This window comes from Conger conger, chromosome 2 (assembly GCF_963514075.1).
Source record: "Conger conger chromosome 2, fConCon1.1, whole genome shotgun sequence".
Lineage (NCBI taxonomy): Eukaryota > Metazoa > Chordata > Actinopteri > Anguilliformes > Congridae > Conger > Conger conger.
The window spans coordinates 26,081,276-26,098,522 of NC_083761.1; the positions used below are offsets into that span (position 1 = coordinate 26,081,276).

At 43.0% G+C, this 17,247-nt stretch overlaps 1 protein-coding gene across 2 annotated transcripts in view; it reads left to right on the forward strand.

Annotated features, from left to right (window-relative positions):
- Window positions 1-17,247, forward strand: part of nrg3b (neuregulin 3b) — a 184,009-nt gene that overhangs the window by 149,148 nt on the left and 17,614 nt on the right. For both annotated transcript variants that reach the window (XM_061232045.1, XM_061232044.1), the window contains exons 3-4: window positions 3,953-4,026; window positions 8,818-8,844. In XM_061232045.1, the coding sequence (XP_061088029.1) occupies window positions 3,953-4,026; window positions 8,818-8,844 (101 nt within the window). The remainder of the gene's footprint in view (window positions 1-3,952; window positions 4,027-8,817; window positions 8,845-17,247) is intronic.

The following is a 17,247-nucleotide window of genomic DNA, read 5'->3' on the forward strand; positions in this document are numbered from 1 at the left end:
CGCTAGTACTGCTCTAACTCCAGTGTCGGAGGCATGCACCTCTTGGGTGAACTGTTTCTCAGAATCAGGCATGGACAGAACGGGGACAGAGTTAAAACGTCTCGAGTTCTTGAAACACCTACTCGGCTTTTGGGGACCAGGAGAATGTAACTTTGGTTGAGGTAAGGGCAGTGAGCGGAACAGAATCTCCATGGGGGTAGTGACATAGTCAACTTCAGCCAGGGGTGCACCAGTGAGTGTGTTGGTTCGGAGAGCTGTCATCAGATGGGAAGTGGGAACCTTCAATCAGCTGACCAAGGAATGGCACATGAAGTTGGCATTGGCCCCTGGAATCAAATTGTTGGGCTCCTTTCCTGGAAATCACAGCATTCAGAAGCAGGAGGCAGAGGAGGCAGAGTCCATGGAGGCGAGTTTCCTCAATCACGGATGGGTGTTTCCTTTTAACAGCACAATAGGCAATACAGTGCCCAGGGCCGGCCCAGTACAAACACAATTGATCATCCACACATCTCTTTCTCTCTCATGAAGACTGGGATGAAGTGGGTTGATCTATGTGGTGCCCTCCCGCAAACGAGAATCCACCCAGATGGCAAAGTCGATAGAGGAAGTTCACAGGTCGTGAGTTTGTCTCATCTGAAAGTCAGTTTAGAAACGTATCATAGAGAGCTTCGTTATTCCAGCCAGCAGATGCTGCCAGAGTTAAAAATTCAATTGAAACTGTACTACTCTCTTGACAGAGGATGATCAGCTGACAAGTGCCGCACAGCAGACGGCTGACTAAGACCAAAGTCTTTCTTCATCAGGAAGAAGAAAGGAGCCCAGAGTCCCAAGAAGGAAGGAAAGTCAGTCCAATCAGGAGCCCAAAGTCCCAAAAAGCTGTCCCTCACTTGCGTGCCTTCCCAGCCAGCAATGTTATAGCATAAGCCACTCAGGAAAACAAAGAAGGCTGCAACCTGAACACCAAACAATACAGCGAGAGTAAGGACCGTCAGTAACTCGGCTCACCAGCATAATGCGCCAGAGGAGGAAGGCCTGGTTTGGAGTAGCTTTGGGGCATCACTGGAACAGCTGCAACTGTTTGCATCCAGTAATTTGAGCAGCCTGGGTTCTAGGGACGGAGTTGGCGAAACTTGTCACACGGGCAAGTTTGATAGGAGAGATTGGATGGACCGGAGCTCCATCTGGTGTTGTCCCACCCTCTGACCCATGAGTTGGATAGCTGCTCAGGTGATATACTGGGTTGCTGGTTCCATTTCTGGGCAGATTGTTCGGTCAGCCATCAGGACAGAAGAACCAATATAACGGATATAGGCAGAATAAGTGTCTTTATTCTTCAAAAAGCAGGTCTGGCAGGCAATGATCAAACACAGGCAGACTGGTTCAGCAGAGGTAATGAAGTTTGTAGTTGGGGTCACAAGCAAAATTCCAATCACGGGGCTAACAGGTATAACATCAGTAATCCGAATCTTGGTCGAGATCACAGGCAATAGTCCAAACACAGTAAGGCAGGTAGAATGGGCAAAGGTACCGTGTTCAAAGAATTGAGATCCAAAAAACGAAGCAAAGTGAATGCTGAATGGTTGGCATTTATATAGCGCCTTTATCCAAAGCGCTGTACAATTGATGCTTCTCATTCACCCATTCATACACACACTCACACACCAACAGCGATTGGCTGTCATGCAAGGTACCAACCAGCAAAGTGCAGAGAACAGGTAACGAGAAACAGGTGAAACGAATTAATGAATAGCAAGACTACGGAAAGAGAAAAAAACAAGGCAAAAAAACTGAAAACACAAAGACTGAGCATGGAGTGTGACAGGAGAACTGCTGTATAAGAATAAAGATATTGCTGATGTCTTAAATTGCTACTTTGTTTTGCAATTTTACCAAGAAGGAGGTTACTAATAGGCCGGAAGGCATATTCAATACTCAGAATGTTGAAGCCGAGTTAATTCATGCAAAGTGTGTGAATGCCAAAGTCAATCATTACTTGAGAGAGAAGGGGAAATTTAAGTTCAGCTTGTCACAAAGTCTTTGCAGGCAGCATGCTTGCCACCTGTACTTAACCAATTAGGTACTGGAAAGGGGTCCGGAGAGAGCAGGTTTTCTTGATGATACTAAATGTTCTTCAGCTACTAGGCAGTTTAATATTAATATTTATAATAAATAATTGTGAGGTTCCGACATTTTCAGTGCCGTTGACCGTAATCAAATGCTTTCGTTTTTATCGTTCTACTCATCAAGTACTGTTAAAAAGCAAATTGCATGGGTTAGTGTTATTGGCTTATGCTAGCTACTAACCTTATATGGGGAGTAAAGGCCAACAACACACTAGCACTTTCTCCTTGTAAGTTTTACACCATATTTTTAACAAAAATTTGTTTACTGAAAGCTAAAGGAGCACTGTTCATGGTTTTTTCAGATTATTTGGATTGAATGCTTAAATAATGTGTGGAGACATTTAAAAAATCACCATCAGTGTAGCCGTGTTTCCTAAATATGTGGCAATAATTCATTGTTTCAGTGCGATGGCATTATCAAAACAGCAAGTTAATAGAAGTATTCTTATGAATAATATCTTAATTCGTAACCAAAATGTGCCTTTGTGAGAGCTAAATACAGTAACTGCAGGCTTCACTTTGCAATGTGCACTTCTGTTAATCACTGGAGGTAAATGATTCCCTCACGACTAAATCAGAGGTGCTCATAAACATTCTTACAAAGTTGGCTTGTTCGTCGACAAGAAGCTCGCTTACAACATCTGAACTAATTTCTGCTGTCTGAGTGCGATTTCATCCGGTGGTTTATATTGGCTACATACATGTTATCCTCCTGACTTAAACTTTGGACCTGGGGGTTTTGCAGGTTTGTGCTTAAGACACTGTTGCCCCAGCAACAAGCCATCTAAATTGTGAAATCCCTTCATGAAACCGAATGTCCTGACTTTATCCCAAAACATCAAATATCTAATCACCTAACCAAGTTAGCAACTTATATGAAGGGTTTGGTTAGCTCGCCAACCCTGTAATCTCACTTTCATAGTACACCCCCAAGCTCCATCACACACACACACTTTGACCATCAAGCTATATTTTGAAATAGTATAATTTCAAACTGGTCCTAGCGGATTTTCCACCAAGGTTGTCCACATTCTGAGAAAAAGAGACATAAATTGCAATTCTTACAAAGAAATCCATGGTTAAAACTTTTCATCTGGGTTGTGTATGAACAGAAACAAAACATAACCATGATTCAAATGTCCGGTTCCCTCTGGCGAGTATTTTGGCACTATATTTAGTTCCGGAAACAGACTTCTCAGCTCTTTCATGATAATGCAAGCTTCTCAATAGGGCACTGCCATATTGCCCCTCTACTGTCGGAACCTGCAAGTACATCAGATCGCTGTGCATTAGCACGCTAACATATGCCACCTGGTGGTGGTTGTGCAAACAACAAGTAATTACTGTGGAAGAAACAAAACTGTGGAAGAAGCGGCAAATGAAACACGAAACCAGTGTAAAACCACAGCACGGCAAGAGAGAAGCACGCTCAATTTGTTATGACTGAAGAAATTAATATTGCACCTTACATTAGCTGCATTTCATAATCTGTTCATAATCTTTATTAAATTAGATCACTGTGGGTACATGAATCAATTCTGTTGAACTAGACAAGCTACCTATAGCTCAGGAACTGACACTCATAGGGCCAACACTGCAGTAAGTGTATTTAAAATGAACTATTGTGGTTGTAGTGTAATATCTCCTATGTATCCTTTGTTACTGTGAATAGTTTCTCTGATGTGAAACTGATGTGATATTTATCTTTGTCTGATGCGATATTTATCTTTGTCCTTGTACTTTGTTCTTTCCTTATAATTCTTGTAATGTTCACTTATGGTAACTCTGTATCTCTCTTTTTCTGTCCCTCTCTGTCCCTCATCCCTCAGGTGTAAAGAAGGATATCAAGGCATTCGCTGTAACCAGTTTCTCCCAAAGACAGACTCAATTTTGTCAGAGCCAGGTATGTGTTCTCACCTTTTAATGATTGCATGCCAGCTTGTATGCATAAAAATGTATGCAAGTACACAGACACACACACACACACGCATGCGAGCACAAACACACACACACACACACACACACACACTGAAACAGCACAAAGTTATGGATTGACTGGGTGACTGAACATAGTATCAACACAAGTAGTGAAAATCATTTAAGAACTCTGCTTATTCTACAATGCATGTATCTTATTATACAATACATTTCTTATCTGTCCAACTATAATTGTGCTTTGGCTCCATCTGAATCAAGAAAGTTAAGGGCAAGAGGGAGAGGGAAAATGAAACAAATGGCGCTTTCTCATGTAAAATAAGACACATTTGTTGCTCAACACACTGATGGATGCATTTTGTTAATTGACAGTGCTGGAAGCAGTTTAAATAGGTGGTCAGAAGCAAACCTACATGCAAAATTATATGAAATGATACTGTATATGAATATGGTTGTAAGAATTGATATAAAATCATATTTTAGCCTGTTATTTTTTTTTTCTGATTGCCTGTATCTTCTTAAAGAGCTTGTAGATCTTGTTTGAACACATCACAGATGAAAACAGATGGAACAAACACATCTATTGGTTAAGTGGAAGTTCCATGTCCCCATTCCATCATGGAGGAGCTCTGGTTCAAATGGGAGCTTTCACTCTGAATTTTCCCTTTAAAACTATTTTTTGTTTTTCTTGTGAACTCAACAGAGACAGCTGTTTTGTGCTTCTTTGTTAACATTCTGTTTTTCTTTGCTCCTCTGAAAGGGCTTTTCTACTGCTATTGCATCTCAGATTCTGTCATTACCCATGGTTCCCTGGATAGATGGCTGACATATATTTTCTAGAGTTCCACAAACAGCAAAGAGCTGTGACTCGGAGTGTAATGAGCAACTGCAATTCATCATCAAACTGACAGATGTGCCTCAGTGCGTAAAGGGTAGCTGTTTCCCATTGTGTAAGGAGTAGGGATGGGTATTTTTAGGATTTTATTGTTTCCATTTTTGAAAGCAAAGCTGCTTATCAAGTCTTATTTATCAATCAATCTGTAGTTAGCCCTTTAAATCTAATGTAAAAGGCAATTTGTTCCCCATTTGCACAACTCTTAAATTAAGCCTTGGCAAAATGGTAACACACACCAGAGACTTGGATAACGACAGTATTTACATAAACATAAAAAACATATAAAAGGGTTGACAGCAACAGGCCATTCAGTCGAACTTGGAAAGTTTTTTTTAAATAAATTATTTTGAATAAATTAACTTAATATTTTCTTTCTCATTGAAAATATTTTCTGTTTTTGAGTGGATACAGATTATTGTAGCTTTTTAGAATTAGAACCTATAAAGCATAGCTAATAACTATGTTTTCAACAGTGTATAATTTCTTAGGCTTGCATAAAGCGAAACAAAATATTTTCGCCTGCGTAACAAAACTGTAGCATTTTGAATACACACATGGAGTCCGTTGCACTTCGCAAAAACTATTTTTTTGATTTTATCCCAAAAAAGGTTGTTGTTTTACAACAAAAAATTCTTAATAGAGGACTTCCTTTGGAGAAGTTCCAAGGAGTCTCTCATCTGAATTAATATTTCAGTGGAAGATGACAACACAATAGAGGGCATTTTCAGTGACGTGAGCATCTAAATACATTCTCAAAATGTTATTATTCAGTATGCTTATAAATAAACAACCAGCCTGCATTTGAATTATAAAAACCTCAATTAATATATTATTCTATAATATGTTATTATTGTGATTATTGTACTTATTTTTTATTATCTTCTCGACCTGTTGCTGTCTGAGGATATCTTCAAGGAGAGGGAGTTTGGGATAGAGAGGGAGAATGCTGTTTCTGGATTTGTCCAGTGTTGTGACTTGGCTCCATTGTAATTCTAAGTGCACCAGTCACAGCTACACTAATCTTTGTCCAGTCTTAAGTTTTATTTTCTAATTGTTTCCCTTTTTCTCCCAATTTAGTAGCCAATTGTACCCCGTTTTTAAGCTTGTGTCAAGAAAACGGGCGATACTTAAGGGGTTAAAAGTGGGCCAAGAGTATTGAGCATTTTGTCCGCCATGACTGGATAATAAAGAACGAAAAAAGACATAGCATAATGTAGCATAATATGAGCTAGAAATTATCATAGTCTGCCAGCTATTCTTTTCATTAATTATTCATTATTATTCATTTTTAATACAATCAAATTTTCTTTACACTTCTCAGCTACGTTGTCCGTTGACTGACAGCACTTTTGAAGGAGGGTTTGCATTTCTTTATTTGAATTTTGTTGTTTCAAATGCACAAACATGATGGATTTCATTTTCATTTTCATTATGATAGGGTTGTGTCATGTATGGAAGATGAAAGGTCGAATGGACTTTGCACTTAAATTTTCAAATTGTCAGATAAAGTTCCCACAAACATGAAAATGCAAATGGGACTATTGTAAAGCTATTAAAAACAAGATCAACATTGAAAATAACATACATTTTAAGAACATCAAAGTTAGCATAGTGTTTTCCATTGTGGATGGAAAATTTTGGCAGTCAAATAGGCCAGATAGGTGTAAGATGTATTAATTACTGTATGGAAATATTGACCTGACAGCTACATTCTCTATACAAGTTCTACAGTAAGGATTTGTTCAGTATACAGTAATATAGAGTTTCTGTAAATAAATGTGAAAATATTTTAACATACAGACCCATATATATTCAATGTATTTAAACCCAGAATATGGTGGCTTCTAGCCAGTACTCTGGAAGGCCTTTCAGAGGTAATTACGTTGAATGGATCACTTGTTGGGATGCAACTGAATTTTAAATGTCCCGTGAGCTGGGATCAGTGAATAACAATCATATTGCTCCCAACTTGCCCCACACGTCCCTGCACAGTTCTTATTGCATACTGTTCAGCTTATTGTCCCCAGGTCATGGGAAACATGACAGAGCACTGACACATTGTAAGAAATGAGACACTGAATAAACAGAGACTGTGGGTATGAGTGAGATACTGAGACTCACTGAGACCTTCATGTAAGTTTCCTCCAGCAGGCTAACGTGCTAACGTGGGTGTCAAAAGCTTGGCTGCATTGTTTATCAGCAATTACAGAAGAGACTCTTTGCTAGCCCCCTCCAGCAAGCTGTTTTGCTGATTTCGGAGTGGGTCAGACATTGATATTGGGGGGATATTAAAAGCACCTGCTTTGGTACACTGACGATGCCTAGCTTCTCTGCATTGTTTCTCTGAGAAGTTAGTTTACATGTTGATTTAGAGCAACAAAACTTGAATGTTCAATACATTCGCTATTTAGGAAACTGTAAAGAAAAAATCTGCTATTCAGCTAAATCTATTTTCATCCTTACTAACCAGCAAGCAGTAAAGAAACCAAGCAGGCTAGCTTGCAGTAGAATGATTTGTAAGTTATTGCTGGATGAAATGATTCATATGCTAACTGAACGTTTTCAAAATTGGCAGTAATGAATTTGGTAGATAGTTTGATTATTCAACCTAGTTTCAGCATTATGCTGAAGCTAGCTGGCTACTGTAGTTAACGTCCATCAAAATTGATTTTCAATCTGTTAGCAGCATTCAGTATTGTACAGCTTTTGAGACATATCTTTCACAAATGGAGGGATAGAGGGGGTGCAGGGATTTCGGTTCAGGCAGTGTCCTGTGTTGCCTGAGGCTGATGCTAGAAGAAGGTTGAAGAAGGCTATGGGAGAGTGAGCAGGAAGAGTGAGCAGGAGGATCTGTTGTGCTCTCTCTCTGTCACAGTCTATTAGGGAGCCTCCACACCACACTTGCTTCAATTTATGCTGTCATCTGCTAACTGCCATGTTCTCATTGTGGATAACAGACTGATGGATGTGACAGCGGTGATGACATTATGCGGAGAGCTTTACAGACACTCTCAAGCAGGATTTAGAGGCTAAAGAGACTGTATTTGAAGGAAGAAGAAATTGTTTTGTTGTATTTTTAATGCAGCTCGATCTGAACCTGCTTTATATGAGACAGCATGAGTACAAGCCATTCTCTCTGGGCAGCAAGGTCACTCAGTAAAAAACATCCCATATTTTCAGTGATATAGCTTTGATAATATGAAAGTACTCACAACTCATACTTGATGATAGTGTGTGTTATTTGGCTGTGCTGGTCAATGCTTCATGGTGCTGAGCTTTGGGGTTAGCCCTACAGAATCCAGTTATGTGGCTGAAATACACTCGTGATCTGAGATCAGCAGAATTAGGGACATCTATAGTTGTGAAACTGACTAATCTGCAGTGGTACCCACCCTGGATTGGCTCGCCTCTGTTTCTTGCGGAGTATGCATTGTGGAAACGGAGAGAACGGCTTTCTGAAAACTTGGCTTACTGTAACTGTCCAAATTCATAATGCAGGATTTTTACTAGACCTCACTACAGCAATCCTGCAATCTGGCAACTGTATACTGCACAAGAATTATTAAATTATAAATATACAGTTGGAGTCATTGCAGGGTGATTGATACATTTTGACAGAAGGGTTGTTTATGTATTTTGGCTGTGAACACGTAAATGTTTATGGCATTTTCGTATTCTGTGCATGTAGTGTGTATGTACAGTTCTGTATGTAGAATGTAGTTGTGCAATTTCTTCAAATTGTTATAATTTTCATTGGAAATGTACACTGTGAAAGCACAAAAATATTGCTTATTTGTATTGCTTTATGCATATTGCACTTCATTGTCTAATCTATCTTTCTTTTTCTTTTCACCTCCCTCTCAGCGGAACACCTGGGCATTGAGTTTATGGGTAAGAGAATCGCTTGTTAGCATTGAGATTCACTGTGTCTGTGCATTTTGCTGAAAGAATCTAACCCAAATTGTAGGTGGCTAAAGCAAAGTATCTACATATGCATGCATATGTACACACATGTCAGTGCATGTGGTCTCTAACTCTACCCATTTTGGAATATTAATATTCTGTGGTCTCCATGGAAACCCAGAGACCATAGCATCAGGAGATCAGTGAGGGAGATTTATTCTGTTGGCACAGTAACTGGCACAGTGCCTACACTGTGACAGTGGGTAGAGAGCATGTGCAGTACCATCAGTAAATCAAACCAAGGGTGTCATTTTACTTTGAATATTGGGGGGGTGAGATGCATAGACTACTGATCAGTATATCCTAATGACAACATGAAATCCCCATTTTCATTATATGAAATAGTTTCTCATCATCATGCTATATTATTGGTTTGGTTATTTCGCCAATTTTGTAATATCAGGGATGTTGAAACTTCCCTTTCCCCCCAGTCAGGGAAGTGGGAATTTATTTAAATTATGACAATTTTCAAACACCCTCATTTAATTTTCGGCACTATTTGAACATTTTTCATTCTTTTGGCTTTTATGCATAGACCCCCCGTTGTAGGGGACCGAAAGTAATTGGACAGTTGGCTTCTCAGCTGTTTCTGATTAATCAGGTATATTCAATTGCTTGTTTAGTGCAGGTATAAGAAAACTTTCAGTATCTAGTCTTGAGTCTTGCCTTTTGCTTGGCTTTGGTCATTGCCGTTTGTCAACATGTTCAAAACTATTTGTTTCGGCAACCTTATTGTTGGTCTCTGACTGTTTTTGTTCTTATTTCTCAGACTCATAACTTTCTTTGGCAAAACTCTGGTCCTCTTTTTGTGATAATCACTAATAACAGATTCTAAAGGCAATCAAAAGCCTAAAATCAAGACTAGATACTCAAAACATCCTTATATCTGTCTTACACCTGCAATAAGGAAGTATTTGAATATACCTGACTATGTATAAAAAGGGATGTAATTCCTAGGTGGATCACCCCATATGGATGTAAATATCCTCAAATTAAAGGTGTTGGGAGAGGGGTCAATCAAGGACTGTTTTTTCTAAAAGCTGAAAAATTTACTTATTAAATTTGCCTTTTGTTGTTGGAAGCAGGGCTAAGCACTATAATGTTACTTTTTTAAAATATGCCTCTTTATAACAGGACCAAACATGAATATCCTGCCAGTAGTAATCTCTAATGCAAAATATGTTCCATTTAACAAAACCAAATCGCACCAAGTTTGTTTCCACTTGATTCCAACTGGCAATCAACAACCATAATATAGGCACCAACATGTTCAACTAATGATTCAATTAATGATGTCACAGATTGCATTCAAACTGAAAATTAAAAGGACCATAATCCTTGTGGTATTCTGTGGCCAGGCTAGGACTCAGGCACTCAAATAGTTTGGGTTTTCGACAGAAAAGCAATAAAACTTTAAAGAAGAGAAGTTCAGGACACCCCATGTTTGTATACAGAGATAAGACCTGCAGTATATCTTTTAATTGCCCCAAGGATGTTTCCCTTTTATGTTTGTGGATGGGGGAACAGGGCTAGAGAGAGAGCCTTCCTACAGTCAAACAGAGCAAGCTACCCAGTCACAATATTGACTATGAGCAAGTTTACCAGATCAAATTATACTGTATGTCTTCTAATATAAAAACTAGATATCTGGCCCTTGAATCAAACTAGTCCAGTATATACGTCATAGTTAGGCCTGGCCTCCTTTCTTTGTCTCTTTCTTCTTATGCCCTTTTCCCCTGACTGCACAATATGGCAAAATCTTATTTGTGTTGCTGCAGTGCCTGAGCAATTAATTGTATTTCCATTCAAAGGGAATTTTGTGTTTCAAGAGATCTGTGAGTTTGTCTCTGGCAGAGCAGATCTTTTAGGCTAGCGTCTGTGATCAATTGGAATTGACTGGGTTTCTGCATGCAGACAGGCTGGCAGGGATACATCTCTGTGACTCAGGTTCCAGGGTTTGCTTCAGTTCCCACTGAGTCCATCTGTTAGCTTTGCTCGGAGAAGCTTGGACTTGTGGCTTTGCTTTGGATCGACAATATTCTGCTCACCAGAAACACAAACCTGTTTGCAATGCAATGCAGTATTCTTTCACTGCATTCTTCCCACACCCTGTATATTCCTGACCATACACCCCTGCACACATGCTTACTTTTGGATTCACTTCTACTCACCTGAACACGCATTTATACACCCACAAACACGATACTGGCATAGACATTCACACATCCAAGTAAGACTCATTTTTCTAGAATATGTGATTTGTTGCAACACATAGGGAGTAATATATGGGGGTTGATTTGTCACAATGGCAAACAAAAATGTCGTAATTGAGAAAATAATTATTAGAATTGCAAACAAAGAAATTAAAGCGAAAGAAAAATAAGCACAAACATTTTGAGAGCAAGGCGGCACGGATGGCGCAGTGGGTAGCACTGCCGCCTCACAGCAAGGAGGTCCTGGGTTCGAATCCCCGTCGGCCGGGGCCTCTCTGTGTGGAGTTTGCATGTTCTCCCCGTGTCTGCGTGGGTTTCCTCCGGGTACTCTGGTTTCCTCCCACGGTCCAAAGACATGCAGGTTAGGCTGATTGGAGAGTCTAAATTGCCCGTAGGTATGCGTGTGTGAGTGAATGGTGTGTGTGCCCTGTGATGGACTGGCGACCTGTTCAGGGTGTATTCCTGCCTTTCGCCCAATGTATGCTGGGATAGGCTCCAGCCCCCCTGTGACCCTGTTCAGGATAAGCGGGTTCAGATAATGGATGGATGGATGGATTTTGAGAACAAAATAAATGCAAAGAAAGCAAGTATTGTTATGCAAGAGCAAATTCAAGAAAAAATACTTGTAACTGAAACTGTTTCAATTTAAATTGCGTATTATGATCAAATGGCTCCCCTTTTGCCTGCAGTTCCACAATTTTGTATTCGGGTTCCCTATTGCTTTGCTTTTGTTTTATCTTTTTCCTCAATCCTTGCAAAATCACTAATTGATAAAATCGCTTTTTCTTGCTTGCCTTTTTAAACCATGCATCATTTTACTTCTTGTTTATTGTACATTACTACATGCTTTAGTGATCAGTGATTCTGTGTGCAAAACAAATACTTTCAGAACTATACAGAAGTCTACCGTATAATTCAGAGTGCGCATACCGGAATTGGGACATTACATCGTGCAATGTGGATTTGCACATGGTGGATTGAGTGACTGGTCTAGCTTGCCTTAAAACTGATAAGACTGGCTCTGGCTACATCAAAAGAAGTGTACTGTAAAATTCACCTCCAAATATCTGCCTGCAGCTGGGAGCTGCATTCGTGATAATGAGTTACATTTTGGATTTGGTTTCTGGAAATGTGGGGAAATAACCTGATCGGAATGAGTGTGTGTGATTCTTGTGCTCCCATTTTCAGACCTGGGTCAAATATGTAATTCAAATACTTTTTCTAAGCTTTTCTGGTGTATTGGAACCGATGCAAAAAGTGCAAACCCTGCCTTCTGGTCCTCTTGGTTAGCTTATTTGGACCAGGAAAGATCAATCAAGAAATTAATTTGAATCCAAAACAATTTGTCTAGATTTTGGTTTTAAATATGACCTGTGATGGAAATGAAAATAAGAAAAAATGTGCTATGTTAACATTGTGCCATTGTGGCCACACTTGTTATTATTGTACTAACTAGGGGTGTGAATGGTTAAACATTTAAACATGTAACTGAAACTAAGTTGTACACGTTTACCAAAAATTCCTAACTGATAACCAATTATTTTTTTCTGATGCTGAAATGGTAAGCTCAGTTTTATTAAATATATGTGCTTTCACCACCAGTGACAAAACACACAAATTGGTCAGACAACTGAAAGAAAGATTCTGGCTTTGTAATAACTTCCGTCAGGCTTGTCCTAGCAAGGTTCACAGAGGATTCCATGTTTATTCGTTGACAGGCAAATTCAAACTACCGGCAAACTGAATGTAGCTTTCTGTTATGCCATATGTATGAAACCAAATGAAGAAATACATCATTGGACAGATGTTGCATGCAACATTACTAAGTAGGAAAGTTGAAAAATAAAGGCTATAATTACATGTAACCTCTGTTCATAATTTTATTCAGTCTAATAGTGCCTGATAGTGCAATCACTATCCAATGTTTTTTTAATAGCATAAAACATGCTTTTGAGTTTGACAATGGCAGTGTATGTTCGCGTAAAATAGATGGTGAAAATGTTCCTCAGTATTTTGTATGCGCGGGCTTGTCAGCCAAGAGGGTGTAAGCTATGGCAAGCCATTTCAAAATTTTAAATTTTTTTAAAAACTTTCTTGATATCAAAATTTGTTTCAATTTGATATCAGGTTTTTGAAAATTGATATTAATTTTCATTAAATGTGATATACATTTTTTAAATTTTTATACCAGGTTTCTGAATTTAGATATCAAATTTCGGGTTCCGAGGAATCGAGGAATCTGAGGAATCGCCACCTTAACGTGGTGGAGGGGTTTGTGTGTCCCGGTGATCCTGGGAGCTAGGTTGTCGGGGGCACTGTTAGCCCCCAATAGGGTCTCCCAAGGCAAATTGGTCCCGGGGGAGGGGCCGGACTAAGAGCGATTCAAAGACTCCATGATACGGCTACACAAAGACCCAGTTACCTCGCCCGGAAAAGGGAAACCGGGGCCCCCTGCTGGAGCCAGACCCGGGAGGGGAGCTCGTTGGCGAGCGTCTGGTGGCCGGGCCTTATCCCATGGGGCCCGGCCGGCCACAGCCCGAACTGGTCACGTGGGGTCGCCGCCCTGTGGGCTCACCACCTGCAGGGGTCGGCATCGGAGTCGGGTGCTTTGTCCAACGGGCAGTAGGCAAAGGCGGAGATCCGGGCGTGCTGATCCTCGGCGTCGCAGACTGGTTCTGGGGACGTGGAACGTCACCTCTCTGGTGGGGAAGGAACCGGAGCTAGTGCGGGAGGCGGAGCGGTACCAACTAGATATAGTTGGGCTCACCTCCACGCACAGTACTGGTTCCGGAACCAAACTCCTGGAGAGAGGCTGGACTCTGTTCTTTTCTGGAGTTGCTCAAGGTGAGAGGTGCCGGGCGGGTGTGGGGATACTCACAAGCCACCGGCTGAGCGCCACTGTGTTGGAGTTCCACCCGGGGAACGAGAGGGTCGCCTCTCTGCGACTACGTGTCGCTGGGGGGAAGGCTCTGACTGTCATTTGTGCTTATGCACCAAATGGCAGTTCAGAGTATCCGGCCTTCTTGGAGTTACTGGGCGGTATCCTGGAAAGGGTGCCACCCGGAGACTCCATAGTTCTGCTGGGCGACCTCAACGCTCACGTGGGCAATGACGGAGAAACCTGGAGGGGGGTGATTGGGAGGAACGGCCTGCCTGATCTGAACCCAAGCGGTGTTTTGTTATTGGACTTCTGTGCTGGTCATGGATTGTCGATAACAAACACCATGTTCGAGCATAGGGTAGCTCATTAGTGTACTTGGTACCAGATCACCTTAGGCCAAAGATCGATGATCGACTTTGTGGTCGTATCATCGGACCTGCGGCCGTATGTCTTGGACACTCGGGTGAAGAGAGGAGCAGAGCTGTCAACTGATCACCACCTGGTGGTGAGTTGGATCAAGTGGCCGGGGAGGCTGCCGGACAGACCCGGTAAACCCAAACGTGTAGTGAGGGTGAACTGGGAACGTCTGGCGGAGGCCCCTGTTCGCGAGGTCTTCAACTCCCACCTCCGGAAGAACTTCTCACGCATCCCGGGGGAAGCTGGGGACATGGAGTCCGAGTGGGCCATGTTCAAAGCCTCCATTGCAGAGGCGGCAAGCAGGAGCTGTGGCCAGAAGGTCATCGGTGCCTGTCGGGGCGGCAACCCAAGAACCCGCTGGTGGACACCAGCGGTGAGGGAGGCCGTCAAGCTGAAGGCCTTTCGGGCTTGGCTGGCCCGGGGGTCCCCTGAAGCAGCAGGCAGGTACCGGGTGGCCAGAAGGGCTGCAGCTTCGGCAGTCGCTGAAGCAAAAACCCGGGTATGGGAGTTCGGGGAGGCTATGGAGAAGGACTTTCGGTTGGCCTCGAGGAAGTTCTGGCAAACCATCCGACGACTCAGAAAGGGAAAGCAGGGCTTGTCTCAGGCTGTTTTCAGCAGGGGAGGAGAACTGCTGACCCGGACTGGGGATATTGTCGGGCGGTGGAAAGAGCACTTCGAGGAGCTCCTGAACCCGAACAACACGTCCTCTGTGGAAGAGGCAGAGCCTGAAGACTCGGGGGAATCTGCACCTATATCCCTGGCGGAAGTTGCTGAGGTAGTCAAAAAGCTCCTCAGTGGCAAGTCGCCGGGTGTAGATGAGATTCGCCCTGAGATGCTGAAGGCTCTGGACATTGTTGGGCTGTCTTGGCTGACACGCCTCTTCAGTGTCGCGTGGAGGTCAGGGACAGTACCTGTAGAGTGGCAGACCGAGGTGGTGGTCCCCATTTTCAAGAAGGGGGACCGGAGGGTGTGCTCCAATTACCGGGGTATCACACTCCTCAGCCTCCCTGGGAAAGCTTACTCTAGGGTACTGGAAAGGAGGCTCCGACCGACGGTCGAACCTCGGATTCAGGAGGAGCAATGTGGCTTCCGTCCTGGCCGTGGAACAGTGGACCAGCTCTTTACCTTGGCAGGGTTGCTGGCGGGGTCATGGGAGTTTGCCCATCCAGTCCACATGTGCTTTGTGGACTTGGAGAAGGCTTTCGACCGTGTCCCCCGGGGAACCCTGTGGGGTGTACTGCGGGAGTATGGGGTACCGGGGCCGTTGTTACGAGCCATCAGGTCCCTGTATAACCAAAGTGAGAGCTGTGTCCGCATTCTCGGCACAAAGTCAAGCACGTTTCCGGTGGGTGTTGGACTCCGCCAAGGTTGCCCCTTGTCACTGGTCCTGTTTGTGGTATTCATGGACAGGATCTCAAGGCGCAGCCGAGGTGAGGAGAGTGTCCGGTTTGGTGACCTCAGAATCGCATCTCTGCTTTTTGCGGATGATGTGGTTCTGCTGGCTTCATCGGACCGTGACCTTCAGCACGTACTGGAGCGGTTTGCAGCCGAGTGTGAAGCGGCCGGGATGAGAGTCAGCACCTCCAAGTCCGAGGCCATGGTTCTCTGTCGGAAAACGGTGGATTGCTCCCTCCGGGTTGGGAACGAGTCTTTGCCCCAAGTGAAGGAGTTCAAGTATCTCGGGGTCTTGTTCACGAGTGAGGGTAGAAGGGAGTGTGAGATCGACAGGCGGATCGGTGCAGCGTCAGCAGTAATGCGGGCATTGCACCGGACCGTTGTGGTGAAGAAGGAGCTGAGCCGGAAGGCGAAGCTCTCGATTTACTGGTCGATCTAAGTCCCAACCCTCACCTATGGTCACGAGCGTTGGGTAGTGACTGAAAGAACAAGATCGCGTAAACAAGCGGCCGAAATGAGCTTCCTCCGTAGGGTGGCCGGGCTCAGCCTTAGAGATAGGGTGAGGAGCTCGGACATCCGGAGGGAGCTCGGAGTAGAGCCGCTGCTCCTTCGCGTCGAAAGGAGCCAGTTGAGGTGGTTCGGGCATCTGATCAGGATGCCTCCCGGGCGCCTCCCTTTGGAGGTTTTCCGGGCTCGTCCAACTGGGCGGAGACCCCGAGGGAGACCCAGAGCCCGTTGGAGAGATTATATATCTCTCCTGGCCAGGGAACGCCTCAGGATCCCCCAGGAGGAGCTAGAATGCGTTGCTGGGGAAAGGGACGCCTGGAATACCCGGCTTTGCCTACTGCCCCCGCGACCCGACTCCGGATAAGCAGGTAATGATGGATGGATGGATGGATGGATGGGTTCCAGTCAGCTAGTGAGCCAGTATAATACTAGCAACCATCAGTAATCAGGACACCCTAGCAACCAAACCCATAGAATGATGCACACCTGTTTCCATGGGGATGCCAACCACCTAGCTCAGCTAGCTAGCTAATGAGCTAGCCAAACAATGTTCTGACATGTTCATAAACAATCAAAATATCCCAACACTCTAAAATCAACTGCCGACAGGAGAATGTTTGTCTATTGATGTCTGTTTCGTTTTGTCTATTCATGTCTATTGATGTTTTGTGTGTAAGGGATTTGCTAGTTAGCTAAAAGGAAAAGGAAGCCAATTCCTGTTGTGCACGTTTAATGGTATTAACAACCCATATTAACATCTCGAGAGTGACAATGTTGTACATACGTACATACATACATACATACATGCGACTTAGTAGCCTGTTTTAACAAACTGCTAATTTGGCACAATAGCAGGCTATTATAGCAAGCAATAGTAAGCAATTATAATTGAGATAGCTACCAACACCACCTGGAAAT